Source organism: Aspergillus flavus, chromosome 1 (assembly GCF_009017415.1).
Source record: "Aspergillus flavus chromosome 1, complete sequence".
NCBI lineage: Eukaryota > Fungi > Ascomycota > Eurotiomycetes > Eurotiales > Aspergillaceae > Aspergillus > Aspergillus flavus.
Genome location: NC_092406.1, coordinates 1,211,702 through 1,227,779, shown reverse-complemented (window position 1 = coordinate 1,227,779; position 16,078 = coordinate 1,211,702). Strand labels below are relative to the sequence as shown.

At 49.8% G+C, this 16,078-nt stretch overlaps 6 protein-coding genes across 6 annotated transcripts; 4 read left to right on the top strand and 2 right to left on the bottom strand.

Moving 5' to 3' along the window:
* Positions 1–9: 9 nt before the first annotated feature.
* F9C07_458 (putative vacuolar morphogenesis protein AvaB) lies at positions 10–3,335 on the top strand (the record flags this gene model as incomplete). Its single annotated transcript, XM_041288824.1, has 4 exons — positions 10–2,527; positions 2,583–2,691; positions 2,759–3,229; positions 3,284–3,335. 4 exons carry the CDS (start codon positions 10–12, stop codon positions 3,333–3,335), a joined length of 3,150 nt encoding a protein of 1,049 aa, XP_041141424.1.
* Positions 3,336–3,520: 185 nt separating this feature from the next.
* On the bottom strand, positions 3,521–4,162 carry F9C07_457 (Gon7 family-domain-containing protein). The gene has a single exon (XM_041284319.2). It carries the CDS (start codon positions 4,156–4,158, stop codon positions 3,703–3,705), a length of 456 nt encoding a protein of 151 aa, XP_041141425.2. The 5' UTR covers positions 4,159–4,162; the 3' UTR covers positions 3,521–3,702.
* A 344-nt stretch (positions 4,163–4,506) lies between these two features.
* F9C07_456 (HbrB-like-domain-containing protein) lies at positions 4,507–7,035 on the top strand (the record flags this gene model as incomplete). The annotated part of the gene is made up of 1 exon (XM_041284316.1): positions 4,507–7,035. The coding sequence occupies one exon, from the start codon at positions 4,507–4,509 to the stop codon at positions 7,033–7,035; it is 2,529 nt and encodes an 842-aa protein (XP_041141426.1).
* An 840-nt stretch (positions 7,036–7,875) lies between these two features.
* F9C07_455 (uncharacterized protein) lies at positions 7,876–8,621 on the top strand (the record flags this gene model as incomplete). The annotated part of the gene is made up of 3 exons (XM_041288825.1): positions 7,876–7,986; positions 8,045–8,365; positions 8,436–8,621. 3 exons carry the CDS (start codon positions 7,876–7,878, stop codon positions 8,619–8,621), a joined length of 618 nt encoding a protein of 205 aa, XP_041141427.1.
* A 1,949-nt stretch (positions 8,622–10,570) lies between these two features.
* Positions 10,571–13,544, top strand: F9C07_2058473 (putative AAA family ATPase; the record flags this gene model as incomplete). The annotated part of the gene is made up of 3 exons (XM_041288826.2): positions 10,571–11,354; positions 11,419–13,316; positions 13,386–13,544. The coding sequence occupies 3 exons, from the start codon at positions 10,571–10,573 to the stop codon at positions 13,542–13,544; spliced, it is 2,841 nt and encodes a 946-aa protein (XP_041141428.2).
* An 818-nt stretch (positions 13,545–14,362) lies between these two features.
* F9C07_453 (malate dehydrogenase, NAD-dependent) lies at positions 14,363–15,887 on the bottom strand (the record flags this gene model as incomplete). Its single annotated transcript, XM_041288838.2, has 5 exons — positions 14,363–14,956; positions 15,010–15,104; positions 15,165–15,314; positions 15,388–15,505; positions 15,591–15,887. 5 exons carry the CDS (start codon positions 15,885–15,887, stop codon positions 14,363–14,365), a joined length of 1,254 nt encoding a protein of 417 aa, XP_041141429.2.
* Between the last annotated feature and the right edge of the window lie 191 nt (positions 15,888–16,078).

Genomic DNA, 16,078 nt, shown 5'->3' with positions numbered 1-16,078 from the left:
TGCCAAGCCATGTTATCAGCGTTCACAGCTCGGCCTCTCGTCGAGCTCAAGCCCCGAGACAAGTCTAGGATTGAGTCGGTGCTCGCCTACGGCGACCGACTCCTTGTCGGACTGAACAATGGGAGCTTACGGATATACAGAATAAACGAGGTGTCCCCGGACGAACAAAACCACGATGACAGCAACAATCATAGCCATGACGAGCAGGGCGGTGGAGGTACACTCAAGAACGGGGATAGTGGCCGACCTGGGACGACGGATTCCGTCGCCAAGCCAAAACAGACTGATTTGCTTCGGGAATTGGAGAAGTTCTCGAGATACAAGATTGAGCAGCTGGCCTTGATCAAGGAGGCTAAGCTACTCATTTCGCTGTCGGGCGGATACATCTCGATTCATGACCTGCAGACCTACGAGATCCAAGAACAGCTTACCAAAACGAAAGGAGCAACCACGTTTAACGTGACTTCGAATATCGTGAACGATCCAGAAACCGGTGTTCCGTCCATTGTATCTCGTCTGGCAGTCGCGGTGAAGAGGAAGATATTGTTGTGGTCATGGCGCGATATGGAGTTGGATAGCGACGCTGCTGAGATGACACTGGTCAGTGGGATCAAAACGCTCACATGGGTTTCCGGGACAAAACTCGTGGCTGGACTCGGCTCGAACTTTGTAATGGTGGATATCGAGACTTCAGTGGTGACCGATTTAGCCGGGCCGGGAAGCATTGGAGGTCTAGGGGGCCAGGAGACGAGTCGTCTAGCCGGCGTCGGGGTTGCTAGCATGAGCTATATCGGAATTGGCGGGGCAGCTCCGAAGCCACTGGCGACACGGCTTAGCGAAGGGCAGATATTATTAGCAAAGGACATCAACACACATTTCATCGACATCAACGGCAACTCCCTGGGACGGAGACAGATCCCATGGAGCCATGCGCCGGCAAATATTGGGTACTCTTACCCTTTCCTCCTCGCGCTTCATGACCCTTCAAAGGGTGTAATGGAGGTTAGGAATCCGGAGACGCTGTCATTGTTGCAGTCCGTGGCTCTACCGTCCGCAAGTATCCTGCACTTCCCACAACCAAGTATTAGTTTGGCACATGCAGGCAAGGGTTTTCTAGTTGGTAGTGACCGCACAATATGGCGGATGGAGGCCCTGAGCTATGATACGCAAATAGATACTCTTGTGGAAAAGGGTTATTTAGACGAAGCGATCAGTCTTACTAGCATGTTAGAAGACGCCTTGCTCAGTGACAAGAAAGGTCGACTAAGGACAATCAAAATGGAAAAGGCCCAAGGACTTTTTACCCTACGCAAATACCGTGACTCAATGGATTTGTTCACCGAGATCTCGGCTCCCCCAGAGACTGTTATCCGGTTGTACCCTAAAGTCATTGCCGGTGATCTATCGTCAATTGACGAAGAGGAGGAATCTGAGGAGAGTATCACAGATGATCCATCAAAGACAAATGAGGGTCAAGTTCAGCTGGACGGTGCTATCACAGAGAATGCTTCTGCTCCAAAGACACTCAACCATGCTCCCTCGGTGAGATCTCTCCTTCGAACCCGCACAGATGATTGGAGCGATGCTGGCAGTATCCGCGGCAAGCCCACGGAAGAAGCCCGAAACGAGAAACCTCTGCACGGGAAAGACCTCTTGACTGCCGTTCGTGAATTACAGAAATATCTGGCCGACGTACGGAGGAGGTTCCAGCGGTTCTTGAACCCTGACGGAACACTCAAGACGATCGACTCGCCCTCAGACGCAGCAAACGATGAGTTCACTGATTCGGTGATGAAATTGCTTGATATCACCAAGGATATCCATGATCACGAATTCGCTGAAAAGCTGCACGAGGAAGCCAGGCTCGTCGATACGACTTTCTTCCGAGTTTGCATGTACGCCACTCCTGCTCTCGCTGGCTCACTCTTCCGTATCGCCAACTTCTGCGACCCGGAGGTTGTCATGGAAAAACTGGAGGAAACTGGCCGTTACAATGACTTGATCGATTTCCTATACGGAAAGAAGATGCATCGTCAAGCCCTAGAGCTCCTACAACGATTCGGCCAAGCTGAATCCGAGACCGAAACGGCGCCGCAGCTTCATGGTCCCAAGAGAACAGTTGCCTACCTGCAAAACTTGGCACCAGATCGAATTGACCTCATCCTCGAATTTGCTGAATGGCCCGTGCGGGAAGACCCCAACCTTGGTATGGAGATATTCCTAGCAGACACTGAAAATGCAGAGACACTACCCCGGCACCAGGTTCTCGAATTCCTGCAGGGCATCGACCCGAATTTGGCTGTTCGATATCTCGAACATGTAATCGGGGAGTTGAACGACATGACTCCGGATTTACACCAAAAGCTCCTCACTTTTTACATGGATCGGTTGAAGAAAAACGGATCCGACAGCTGGGCATTCCCTAACGGCGAGGAACGTATTCTATGGAGAAATAAATTCCTGGAGATGTTGAGGTCAAGCTCTCAATATTCGCCAGCCAAGATACTTGATAGCCTTGATCGCGATGGTACCGACTACCCGTTCTACATCTTTGCTTATGCGCCTTACTAACCATGCAATAGACCCTGAATTCTTCGAAGCAAGAGCCATTGTCTTCAGTAAAATGGGCCAGCACAGGCAGGCCCTGGAAATCTATGTATTCAAATTGGAGGATTATGCGAAGGCAGAAGAGTATGTTCAGCGAACTACATTCTTTATTTGCATTCTTGAATGGTTTATTCTAATAGGCTTTCTGCAGGTACTGTAACCATTTTCATAAGACGGATGATATAACTGCAGAAGCCGCACCTTTATCAGTGCTTGACTCCGATGATAAGCCGTCTATACATCTAACGCTACTGTCGCTGTATCTCACTCCACCTCATGGGTATGAGCGCCGATATGGGCCCGCGCTGGAGATACTGGCAAAGCACGGATCTCGTCTTCCACCAAGTTCAGCGTTGGAGCTGATTCCCGAGTCACTGCCCGTTAAAGAACTTGACTTTTATTTCAAGGGCCGTATGCGGGCAGCCACCTCGGCCTTGAACGAAAGTCGAATTGTGGCCAGCTTGCAGAAAGCTCAAAATTTCAAGACAGAAGCGCAGCTCATGGTCGGCGAAGGAACCGACGGAAAATCATGCAGAATGAGACACGTCACCATCACCGAGGAAAGAATATGCGGCATCTGTCACAAGCGTATCGGTGGTAGTGTGATTAATGTGTTCCCAGAGTACGTTTTCCATGCAGTGTTTGTCTCTTCGTTCTTCCACTAACTTCTCCATAGTAATACTGTTGTCCACCTTGGCTGTGCCAATCGCGCATCCGCTGCTTCATGAAGTTTCTTGCAAATAGAATCAGGTTGGCCTCTGTGGTATCCATGCTTTGAACATTTGACTTCGACATTTAGTTGCTGCTGTCTTTTATTTTCTTTGTTTTTCCCCATCCCCTCCTGGCCTTTTTTCTTTTCCCATCATAGTCTCTGTGCGTTTCGTTATCAATGCATATTTTCGCAATGGAGTAGCGGATGATTTCTGCTCTTTGATACCCAGGATAGCGATGTTATCCAAGGATCCGTTATATATCTTTAATTGGCACTTGCGAGTCCTCAACACTTCTTGTAATATAGCCTGTCTCCTTGGCAAAATTCCAACGAAAGTATCGATCGGAAGTCATCAAGGCTTCGGTCATAGACTAGTTAAACTTTCAGGCATCCTCCTCAACAACCTCCTCTCCGTAGTTCTCCTCCTCTTTGCGTTCTTGCTCTGAGAGTTGACGTCCCTGGGCTTCGGCGAGCTTTTTATCCTCCTCCATTCGTTCCGTCAGGAACACGTTGATATCATTCTGCAGATTCGGCACTAATTTTCTGAGCTCAGACAAATAGGCTACCTTAGTCTGGACATTTTCTGGGGATAAATTGGTGGAGGGCAAAGGCGAGGAGATGGAGTGCTCAAAAGTCTGGGTCGACTGAGGGGCAGAGTAGACCGCGCACAGGGGATTGGATTGAGTGGAGGAAGTGCCCGCCGCCATAATGTCAGTATTGCCGAATGTCTCGTTAGTCGGGGAAGTTTTTAGTCGTTTTGAATCGTGCTGATCGTTTGAGGTGGTAGTAGTGGACATGGAGGGGAATATGTTGGTTGAGAAGTTAATAGTTTGATTCATGAAGCAGTAGTCGGCGGGGCGCCTGAATTACGGGAAGGCGGTGTTGGTTTCATTTCAGATTGTGCGCGGCGGAGTCAAGCAAAGATCGACGACAAATGGACACTTATGTACGCTTATAGTTCTCCGTCATTTCTCACGACTGCTGATCCTTCTCTAGGCGGCTGAATTAATCTACGTATTAGATTCAACGCCAGGATCTGGTAAACAAATCACAACAACCACAACCCATGACAACGGAACATGGGGAATGTGGCTATGGTGTCCTAATAACTCCGTCAGACTCACTCTCATTTGTTGTCCACCGTTACGTATAAATTACACACTGCCTGAACGACCAACAGCGAAACAATGTTGCGCTCGCCGATTTCACCTGAGCGTTCCGCCGCCCGACCGCCAAATCCCACTCGACCATCCTTCGATAGTGAATTGGAACGTCCAGGCTCCTCTGGAAGTGATGCCTCTTCAGTGACCTCCAATGTGACAACCATCTCCGCCGTTCAAAGCCCATTTTATCAACCTCCCAGTGGGACGTCGTCCCCCCGGCCGCCGCGGACCTCATCGATTACAACCGCCACCGTGAGTAGCCAGAACGGTCCTTCGCCTACTCACACTCGGCCTCCCGCTTCCTTCATGCCACAAAATGAGATATCGAGTAGGAAACCGACGGGTCGGGCGCATCCGCCCGATCTGATGATGAAACATCGGTCTCGACATCACTCACAGGGGTTCTTCGAACCCTCCCTCCCTACGGCCTCCGCATCGGACTCGATTTCGGCTTCAAGAATCGCAGCCCAGACTGCGATGCAACAGCAACAGCACCAACAACAGGGTATTACCGCGCAACAACTGCCCAAACGCCCCCAGACTATTGTCTATACCCCGGACGACGGGTCGAGAACCAGGGGCGGTAGTATTTCCCCTCCCCCGCTACTGCCGGCCCCTTCTCTACCACCGCCCGGCTCCAGTGGATCATCAGGGCAAACATATCAGAATGGCCATTCCGGTGTGGCGACCACGGCAGCCAATGTGGCGTTTCCACGACACGCCGGGCTGCAGCCTCCCGGGCTAGAAGCGCCGCCGGAAAAGGAGCACAAACAGAAAGGGGAGAAATCGAAGATGAAACTGTTTTCGAAGCCGAAGCATATTGGGATCAGCCGTGATAAAGACGGAATACCAAAAGATAGGGGGCTCCCATCACCTAGCAAAATGGGTTTCGCCGGTGCTGGATTGTCACGCATTGTCAGTGCATCTACGACCAGCTTAGCGGACACCTTCCCATCCAACAATTCCTCGATGTATAACCTATCCAATGCTTCTGCGAGTACGGTGGTACCCGCTGATAAGCCTACGGCCAGTGAGAAAGAGAAGGACAAGGAGAAGGAAAAGGCCCATAAGCATCATTTCTTGTCGCGGCAGAAGTTGAAGTTGAAGGACCGGGATGATCATTACAACCTACCGCTATCTTCTGCTTCTAGTAACTCCAAACCGTCCGACCCAAACGCTCCGCAATCACTTTACTCGTTTACACCTGCTTCTCCCGGTCCAGTGTCGACTACATTTGGCAAATCAGTGAGTGGATTGGATATCCTTCACGGTGGTCGAGCATTACGGGAAAAGAAAAAGGAAGAGAAAGAGAAGGAAAAGGCGATGGCGGAGTCGGAGCAGCATGAATGGATGACTGGCCCAACAGGCGCTGGTGGTGCGTCGACTGTATTTGCGGGGCCATCATCAATTGGCTCGGCTGGAGGTCTCACGGAGGCCGCTCTTCGAGAGACTTTACAAGGCTTTGGCCTGAATAACATGTCACCGGAGGATGCGTGGGATTTCTTGAAGGCTAAGCTGTTGGTGATTTTCGATGGAGAAGATGTCCGTATCTCTATTGAAGATCTCAACAAGCTGGTGTTGATCCACATCCAACGCTGTGTGCAAAAGCGCACACCATCCGCCATTGTTGATGATCTACGGGAGCTACTCGAGACCGGATTCGCATCCTTGAATCATACATTAAACGGGGTACCCGATGAGAAGCTGGTCCCCCATCTAGTACAGATCTGGATGCTTGTCTTTGGCACAATTCTTCCTTTCATACAGGCTGTCTTCTTACCTTTGGACCTTGAGTTCAGGGGTTGCGGGACTGTGATGAACCTTCGAGAGGCCCGCGAGTTTTGGGCTGCCGCCTTGAATGGGGATTATCCTGGGTGCGAACTTGAAGTCCGCAATCTTGTGTTGATAGCTTTCCGTGATAAGGTCATTCTTTATCGTTACGACGGTCTTAAGGCTACATTTTCCCGTTTGAGTCTTGAAAGCATCAACTTGGGCAATTCTGCTCTCAGTGTAACGACAAAGAGCAGCAGTAGCAGTGGTCGGCCCGCAACGGCTGCCTCGCTGGATGCTGGTTTTGGCAGCTACAATTCTCAGTCTTCTACTCTCCTCAATGCTGCAGCCAGCTACTCTTCAGACTCTATGAGCTGCAACCGCAGCCGTGCTGCTTCCAACACTTCGTCCAACCCTGACCAACTCATCTTCCAATCCTTTTCGTCCCCGACACAGCGGCCGACCATCATCCACCGGTCATCTCATACAGCCGATACATCTCATATGATCACGGAGACTGTTGGTCGGATGCTTCAGTGCGTTAGTGTTTTAGCCAGTGTGCAGACGGGCGGCAAACCGCAAGAGAAAATTGAGCTTCTGAGCAAAGCGCTCAAGCACAATTGGCTCGGCCGTGGCCGTACCGGACGAGACCGACGAGGATTTGTCGGAGCTAAGATTCGGCCGGCGATGGTTACGCGAACGGAGAGCGATGATTCCATGATAGATAGAAATGGTGATTCGGATATCATGCGTGATGGGCATCGGGAAATTAGTGTTCTTTGAGACGGTCTACTTCGTGCATTTATCGGCTTGTCTTGCTTTTTCTGGCGCACATAGATACCTCTGGCGTGATTGTCAAAGTGGGCTGTTCTTTTATATCCTTGGGAGTCTTTTTGGTTTTTTTTTTTTTTTTTTTTTTTTTCGTTTTGATTGTTCTTTCTCTTCATTTTTACCGTATGGCTACCGGATCTGTCCTGAATCAACTGGCACTTGCATCACGCAACAGATTCTCTAGTAAAATTTGCTATTCTACGACCTTACAGAGATAAGCTATCCTAGTATGATATTGTATGGCAGTCGACAAATCTTTACTGGGTATTTGGACTGCTTTCCAGCTATCCTCTTCATTTGCATCTAGCCCAGTTTTCTACGTGCCAACCCTTTTCCGACCTCACGAATACCATTGATGAACGATCCAACTCCTCTCTTTAGTTTCAAAGGAAGAGCATCGTAGAACAATCATTGCGTCCTCCATAGATGGCAATCGAAGCCTCAGGTCTTCTAATCCCCTATAAACTCATTCATCAACACCGACAGTGCAACCAGCAAGTCAACACATTCACTGGTCAGAGAATCTCAGTAGCCCAGCAACACTTGTTTCCCTGGCAAAACGATCAAGCCATCATCCAATTCATTGTGTTCCTCCACTCACTTGTCCCTTCGTCTCATCAGACTACCCTGATATCCGACTTACTTCAACGTCTAGAATCTGAACAGCCACAGTGTTATTACACTGCACTCTCTTATCATTCACGACTGAAGACTCGACATCCCGAATCCCAACTCACCTCATAGCACCCACTCTCTCAAGTCCCACGTACCTACCTACGGAACCAATCAACAATGGACCAAGCACCTCCAACTCCACCCACCCCCGCCTCCCAGGAGAGCATCATGCCCGAATTTACCCCTATCAACGGCAATACGGATAAACCTTCGGCTCCCTCCCTTTCGGTAAGCCCTTCCCCGGAATCCCCAAGTCACTGGCCATCAAACTAAACACAACCTCCAGGCCGCAGCAACAAGCACCCCCACCAAGCGCGGCAAGAAATCCACAGCCACCAACGGCGAGAAAGCCTCGCCTCCCAAGAAGGCCAAAGGAGCAGCGGGATCCAGCCCCTCGAAGAAGAGCATCGGACCCATCCCGACCTCTTTTGAGGCGGCCGGATTATCCGATAGAATGATAATCCAGATGCGGGATGAAGAGGGCAAAAATTGGGGTGAGATTAATGAGTCTTGGATGAAGATGACTGGTATCAAGGTGGGGACTAGTACGCTTCGAATGAGGTATACGACTATGAAGGCGAATTTTGTGGAGTTTACTGGGGAGGACGTATGTGCTTCTTCTCTTTTCGTTGCTTTTTTGGCTTTGATTATGGTATATGCTGACGGTAGTTGTGTAGGAAGCAAGACTTCTTCGTTTGAAGAAGGAGATTGAGGAGAAGTTTGAGCAGGAGAAGTGGTCTAAGCTTATGGATGCTATTGAGGCTGATGGTGGGAAGAAGTATCCTGTTGCTGCTTTACAGAAGAAGTTCAAGGATTTGTCTAAGGGCAACACTCATGTTGATACTATTAAGGAGGAGGAGTGAGAGGCTCTGAGGTTTACTGGGTTTCCATGAGAGTTGGGGGGGGGGGGGCATTTATAAAGCTTTGATGGTGGGCCAGTTTGAACTAGGAAAGGGAACGACAAGTAGATATTTCGGGCTGGATACAATGACACAGCTGGGCAGTTATGATGATTTTCTTGTAGAACTCTACATCTCTTTTTTCGCTTTGGAGTCAAGTCTAACACATACCCTGGCTAATTGTAAAGCCAACCGATAAAGTACATATGGTGCAGCTGATAAGCCACGATAGGGCAAAAATATCCGGTTTAGTTCTTCAGCTGACGAGAGTTCCATACAGGTGGGAAAACATCTGGCACGAGGATATTCAATCGGAATAAATCCTGCTCGGATTACGCCCTCATCCTTGTCGATACTGGGCTGAGCTCAAGTATCTTGGACCGGGATTCAAGTGGGTTTGCATTACGTATTTAGTAATCGAGGTAGAGGGAAATGCACCTCAAATGCGATCTGTGGTTGTCATTCGAACATCTCCCTCTTTACATTCTTTTTATGTACCCCCACTGCATGTATTCAACTCTGGGAGAGAGCAAAGTATTACTACTTAGAGTAAGGACTATATTTATAGCACCACTCAGTACGCTATCCCTTACCCCGACCTGCACCCCCCTATAAAAATGACGAATAGATATAGCTCAGTGCCCTAAGGGGCAAAAGTACAGTACAGCTGCGCTAGCGCACTGACGACCTGCATGCGTTTCCAAGGGCAGGGATGAGGGGAAAAAGAGAGTGGAAATCATCGCCGATTCCTGCGGTCACGGTTGTGTAACCCAGGGATCGGCAGGTCTGGTCTTTGACTCATGACGATCTTTGATTATTCTTTACCGTCTCTCCCAAGGCTTCCTTCAGGCTGAAAAGTAATGAAATGTTTAAAATGTCGGATCTTCCAGTTGCCCGGTGATCATCTGGCCAATCCAAAGTTGTAGCCTTGAAGAAATACTCATCGTGGTGAGTCATGAATACCTAAATTAGGCAGAGAACAAATAAAGCCATAAAAAATAGACTCCAATCTGGATCTGCGCCATTGCAATGCATTTCTGGGGCAAACATTCATTGGTAGGGATGCCTGCATCGTGGGGCTGAACAGAAGCGCTGAGAACAAGTCAGCGCCTCAGGCAGAGTCGTGATTGGGACAAGCAGCTCTCAGGCATCACTGCTTTGCTTCTTCCTAGAATCCGTGACTGTCCAACAATTCGTCCTGCATTTGCCATTCTTTTCTTTTACCGGCCGCCCTTTTATAGCGCGCTATCATCTCACGATCCCCTTTCTTACTGCTACTTTCCTGGAAACTTCCTCGTCAATTCCCTCAATGACTACGCCAGTCTCCGCTCTGTGATTCACGATTCCTTTCAACTTCCGCGGTAAGGTTGCTTTCATGCTACCTACCTCTCGTTCGTTCTCGATACATCCCGCGCCCAAGTCGTAGGGCATTGGACATCTTCCGCCTCATTCTCACCGCCAGAAAGAGCCCTCTAGTCGTCGGCCAATCCATTCCGATTATACGAAGCAAGGCGCCAACCTAGCCTGTGATCTCTGTGCTTAGGTGTCAGAGCTCGTACGTCAGTTCAGGTAAGCTAGTTTATTCCGCTCATTGTGGTATATGTAATGATCTTCTCCCTCCCTCTCGTGCACCTGATCCACCGGCACCTCCATTCACACCCCCAATCCTACTTTCATTCATAATATCCCGCATTAAACCTGCCACGACTATATTCCTTCCCACTTTCTAGAGCTCACTGACAATGTCATCAAGTGCCACTCCTCTGGACTCTAGCTCTAACAACACAGCTCATCAGTCCATCGCAGAGCCCGAGCCACCGAGAGAGCAAAGCTCGGATCCGCTCTTGACCCCATCTGCTCCGCTCCCCGAAGCAGCTCCACAGCGGGCCCTATCTAATCAGCGCCCTGAAGCCATGGCCGATTCCAGCGTCACGGCCACCGCCGCCGCCTCGGAAACTAAACTTGAGGCCGAGCCGCCGGTCGACAACAATACTATCAAGCCAGATACGAAATCATCCGTCGCCGTATCGGAAAGCGCCCCGGCTTGCAAAAAACATCCGTCCAAGGAAAAAGACCCTAACGGCCGCAATCGCGATTCGAAAAAGAAGAGCCATAAGTCCAAGTCCTCGTCCGTAGTCACACCTAGTGATGACAGTTCCGATGGGTCGGATTCCTCTGCCGATAGCTCCAGCGCTGAGGAATCTGTATCCGAAGACGAAGAATCTCCTTCCAGTTCGTCTGAATCGGAGCCGGAAAGGACACATCGGCGGAGAGGGGCCAAGAACAAGACTAAGAAGTCGCTGAGAAATAGTCGGAAGAAGAAGTCCCGGTCGCAATATGAGACTGAGTCTGAGTCCGACCCAGACGAAAGTGAAGATGACGATACTGCCCTCGATGAGAAGGCTGTCAAGCGGCTTGTTTCCAAACTCAGGGCGCGAAAGAAGGCTAAGAAACTCCGATCCCAGGAGGACTCATCGGAGGAGCTCGAGGACTCAGACGAGGAAGCTGATCCGGATGACATGGCACTCTTACTTGCGGAAGAACGATTAGCCTCATTGAGACTGAAGCGAGGTGATGGCAGGCGTCGTAACAGAAACCGTAAACGGAACTCATCCGACGGGCAGGCAGACGGCCAAAGAAAATCTAAAGGCAGGAAGAAAGCTGCTTCAAAGATTGCTTTCAAGCGAGTAGATGAATGTAAGTGCGAACCTTGATCTTTCTATAGATCAGAACGGCCAGTGCTAACCAGGTGGGCCCTCAGTGTGGGACAATACCATCCATAACTTCAAGCTTACAGAGACCGTGGATGACCCAGATGCCAACGAGTGGGACCAATATCTATTCACCGTACGCCGCAAATTTGACTGGGATAACAAGTACACGGAAACTGTGGTAGATTTGAAAAGCAAGTACATTCGCGATGCACTTGCCAAGGTGATGGACGGCGTTAAGGGGGTCAGCTTAGTACAAGAGACAGCCGTCGTTGACCCCAACATGCTTTTCTTGTATCTTGAGGAGACCCGCCAATACATGAATGACCTAAAGCAACAGGCGAAAACGGAGAAAAAGAGAAAAGCTAAAAAGCTAGCTGCAACCAAGGCGGCCCATCTCAAGGTTCTCGTCAAGTATCTTGACACGGACTACGCCGAGACCAAAAAGACCCTGTACCCACTGCTAGAAGCCAACACAATAACCTTCGATCTACTCTGGGCATTGTTCAAGCCGAACACCATCGCATACACCCCAACATACGGGAATCAGGACGAGCCACGAGCGTTTAAGCTCGAGTATGCCACCAAGGAGTCCTCTTTCATGAAAGGTCAGTGGTACAGTATTGAAGGCCGCTACCTTGAATACGACGGGAAGTCCTTTGGTATGGGAACAATGCTGGCTGAAGTAGAAAGCTTCAAGGGCGCTCGCAAGATAACCAGCCTCAACTGCTACCCGCTGAAGTACCATCGAGAGGCTGAGGATGTCAAAGCCAAGCTGATTGAGAGAGGCAAGAAGTTTGTATCAATGAGAGGAATGAACTACCGGTTCCACAAAGGCATGGCTTTCTACAAGAAGAAGCGGTCTGTCATCAAAGTCAACATCAATGGAAGAGTTATGATTGATCCTGCCATTCACCGCCGGATCAACCCTAACTATCCTATCAGCACTGTCCGCCCGAAAGATGCAGATTATATCGATGACTCCGACGGTGCCGGTAGTGATGGCGGATGCTGTTGCGTGTCAGAATCTGACTCAGATGACCCATACGTCCATCGTCGGGACTCGGATGCCCCTAGAGTCCGGTACAAGGTTATCCAGGATAAGGAGGGCAACCCGCACGTGGTTGAAGTTGAGCTAGACGAAAATGGCAATGAAATCCAGAAGGAGCAGATGGACGAAGTAGAGGACCCATCCGAGAGAGACTTCACCGAAGAAGAATTGTTAATAGCTAGTCCGGTGGTTTTGGGATTCGCTTTTAGCGAGAAACTGTGGCTAGAATTCAGCATCTCGGGCATCAGCGATATTAACTGGAATGAAGACGCATTCGACTCCCTGGTCCTTCCAGACAACCAGAAATCAATTGTTAAGGCCCTCGTGGAATCCCACACTTTCTGCGCCGCACAGAATATCGACGACGTTATTCAAGGCAAGGGCAAAGGTCTAGTTGCTGTGCTCCACGGACCACCAGGCACAGGTAAAACACTGACAGCCGAAGGCATCGCCGAGCTACTCAAACGTCCATTGTACATGGTCAGCGCTGGAGAGCTGGGAACGGACTCCCGGACCCTGGAGGCTGAGCTCAACAAGATCCTGGATATCGCCCATTCCTGGGGCGCAGTGCTCCTGCTTGACGAAGCAGATATATTCCTCGAGAAGCGCACGATCCAGGATATCCACCGCAATGCTCTCGTCAGCATCTTCCTTCGTCTCCTGGAGTACTTCCAAGGTATTCTTTTCCTGACCACTAACCGAGTGGAAACCTTCGATGATGCCTTCCAGTCCCGTATCCATGTTGCCCTGCGATACGGCGACCTCACCACCAAGGCGAAGCGAAGCGTATGGAAGATGTTCGTCGAGAAAGTCCAAGCAATGGACGGTGTGCAAACAGCCACCTTCACCGAAAAGGACTTCGACAATCTCGCTCGTCACAACCTCAACGGACGACAGGTAAGCTTAAACCCATCCATCACACTCCCAATCCCATCCTAAAGAACCCAAAACTGATCCATACCCCAGATTAAAAACTCCGTCCGCACCGCGCAAGCCCTAGCCGTCAACGAGAAGACCCCTCTCTCCATGGAACATATCAAGCGAGTCTTAGAAGTAGCAGAAACATTCGACCACGATCTCCGCGGTGGAACAGGGTACATCGACGCAATGAGAAGCTACACATAAGACATAACATATAAAAGCAGATACGACTTACGAACGATAATTAACACAAGAATATGAGAAACGGAATGAGATATGAAATGAGATAATACGGGATCGACACGATTTTTTCCCTGTGAGATTAGCTATTCCCTGGAGATCAGTTCATTTTATTGATTTATTTGTCTTCTGGCTTGGTTTGTTTGCGGGCTGAAGGATACCCTATTTAGTCCTAGCCTTCTCTCACTTTTCCTCTGATTTTGTTCTTCTTTTGATTTATCGTGTTTGTAGCGGGCTTTGGTTTGATTGGTGTTTTTGTTTGTTTTTGTGCTAACGATGAGGGATGAATTCACTAAACCCTCCATCACAGATGGCCGGGTTCTCGGGTAGGATAAGAGATAGAAGAATAAAGACAGAATTAAGAATGGAAACCAAGATTATCACACCGCATCAGATAAGATCTATGATTCTATATGCCTCGGTAAAGCGGGTCCACTAGTTCTGTCACATATCGCATCAGACTACAAATTGTACAGGAGATTTTAGATAAGGCTTCGAGACCAAATACGGAAATCAGGGGAATCAATTATATTTTCGAAATGTTTAGGAAATACATGTTCGTCGCCTTTGCCATCATGAAACGGCGCCCAAGGAATCGTCAATTGACTATCCATCAGCTCGTCATTGCTCCAGAAACAAACTGCAGCTGCATCTCCTCCGATATAAAGCCGATGCAAGTGGAAGCATACACGATGGGTAATAGGCGTAAAATGTCATACACAAGACTGTTATACAGGGAGGAAAAGAGCTGCAGACGGCCTAGTTTACCTTATGAGAGAAATTTAAGGGTTGGCCTTGACGAAGTCAATACCCTTCTGGATGTTCTTCTTGAGGTCACCAAGGCAGGCCTCGAGGAGCTTCTCCTCGTAGGCGTTGACCTGGCCAACGGGGAGGATCTTCTCAACACCGTTGGGGCCGAGCTCGACCTTGGAGGCGAAGAAGTCAACACCCTGGTCCTTGTAGAGAGGGCTGTCGACGAAAGTGGGCTCAACGACACCCTTCTCACCCTGGGCGGCCTTCAGGAGGGACTCAGCCATGCGAGCACCAGCCATGGCCATGGAGAGGGTGGCAGAGCCAGCACCATCCTTGGCCTTGACAACCTCATCACCACCGAACTGGATGCGGTTGACGAGCTCATCGCGGGTCTTACCCTCAATGCTGGGGTGGCTGGACTGGGAGAGAAGAGGGACAATGGTCACACCGGAGTGACCACCGACGACAGTGACGGCCTCGTTGGAGGGGTCGGTCTTCTGGACCTGGGAGATGAAGCGAGAGGCACGGACAACGTCAAGGGTAGTGACACCGAAGAGACGCTTGGGGTTGTAGACACCCTTGGACTTGAAGACCTCAGAGACGATGGGGACGGTGGAGTTGACCTGATTGCAATTAGCGCGAGATAACTGGTAGCAGTGGGTGGAAAGCGTCATACAGGGTTGGAGATGACGAGGATGTTGGCCTCGGGGGAAGCCTCGGCGGCGGCCTTAGCAAGGTCGCGGACAATGGAGGCGTTGGTGTTGAACAGGTCTGGCGATATTATAATTAGTATTCAATTCCCAGTGCCATTGACAAGTTAACGGTTCATACCGTCACGGGTCATGCCGGGCTTGCGAGGAACACCGGCAGGGATGAGGACGATCTCGGAGCCCTTGAGAGCATCACGGAGGCCAGAGGGGGTAGCCTCGTAGCCAGAGACGGTGCTGTTGGTGTTGATGTGGCTCAGGTCAGCGGCAACACCTATTGTATCCTTATGTTAGCCCTGTCTTGAATCACCGAAGTCGGAGATGTTGCAAGCTGTGCAAAAACATACCAGGGCCACCGCGGATATCGTAGAGGGCAAGCTCAGAAACACGGGGGTTGAGCTTGAGGAGAAGGGAGAGAGGCTGGCCAATGCCACCAGCGGCACCAAGAACGGCAACCTTGGAAGCCTATGAAGAAGATAAGTTAGTATGTTAGTTTTGTTGATGTTGCAGAGCTAGCTCCGAGGTCCAATGGATCCATTCAATCACACACCTGGCTGGCAGAGGCGGAGAAGGCGCGCTTCTGGAGGAGGTTGAAAGACTGGCGAGCAGCGAACATTGTGAATGATGTGTAGGAAAGGATAGAAAGAATTCTATCTGGGAGAAATGGAAAGGTGAGGTGGAAAGAGAAAAGAAAAGAGGATGAGAAAGGAGAGAAAGAAAGAAAGGGAAGAGGAATCGGCGGCCGTTGGTTGCCGGTGAGAAGGAATTCACTAACGAATTTGGTTTGTTGGCGGCTAAACCGATCCGTTTCCGATTCTTTCCCCACGCACGGCTGACTCGGAATCATTCGTCACTTCACATGGGGACCGGCGTCAACCCTCGTATAATTTGTATATTATATTTGTTCTGTCTCAACTTGAACAGTCCCCCAAATTCATGGCCATGTAGCCTTCAATTGGCCTCAATGGCATATAGTTACAAAAAGAAAATATAAAAAGAGCATAGAATGATATCATAATGCAATCCGAACACCTGCGC

What these genes read in the sequence shown, in the direction of transcription:
- F9C07_457 (XM_041284319.2), bottom strand. Translation starts at nt 4,158, where the DNA reads ATGAATCAAACTATTAACTTCTCAACCAACATATTCCCCTCCATGTCC.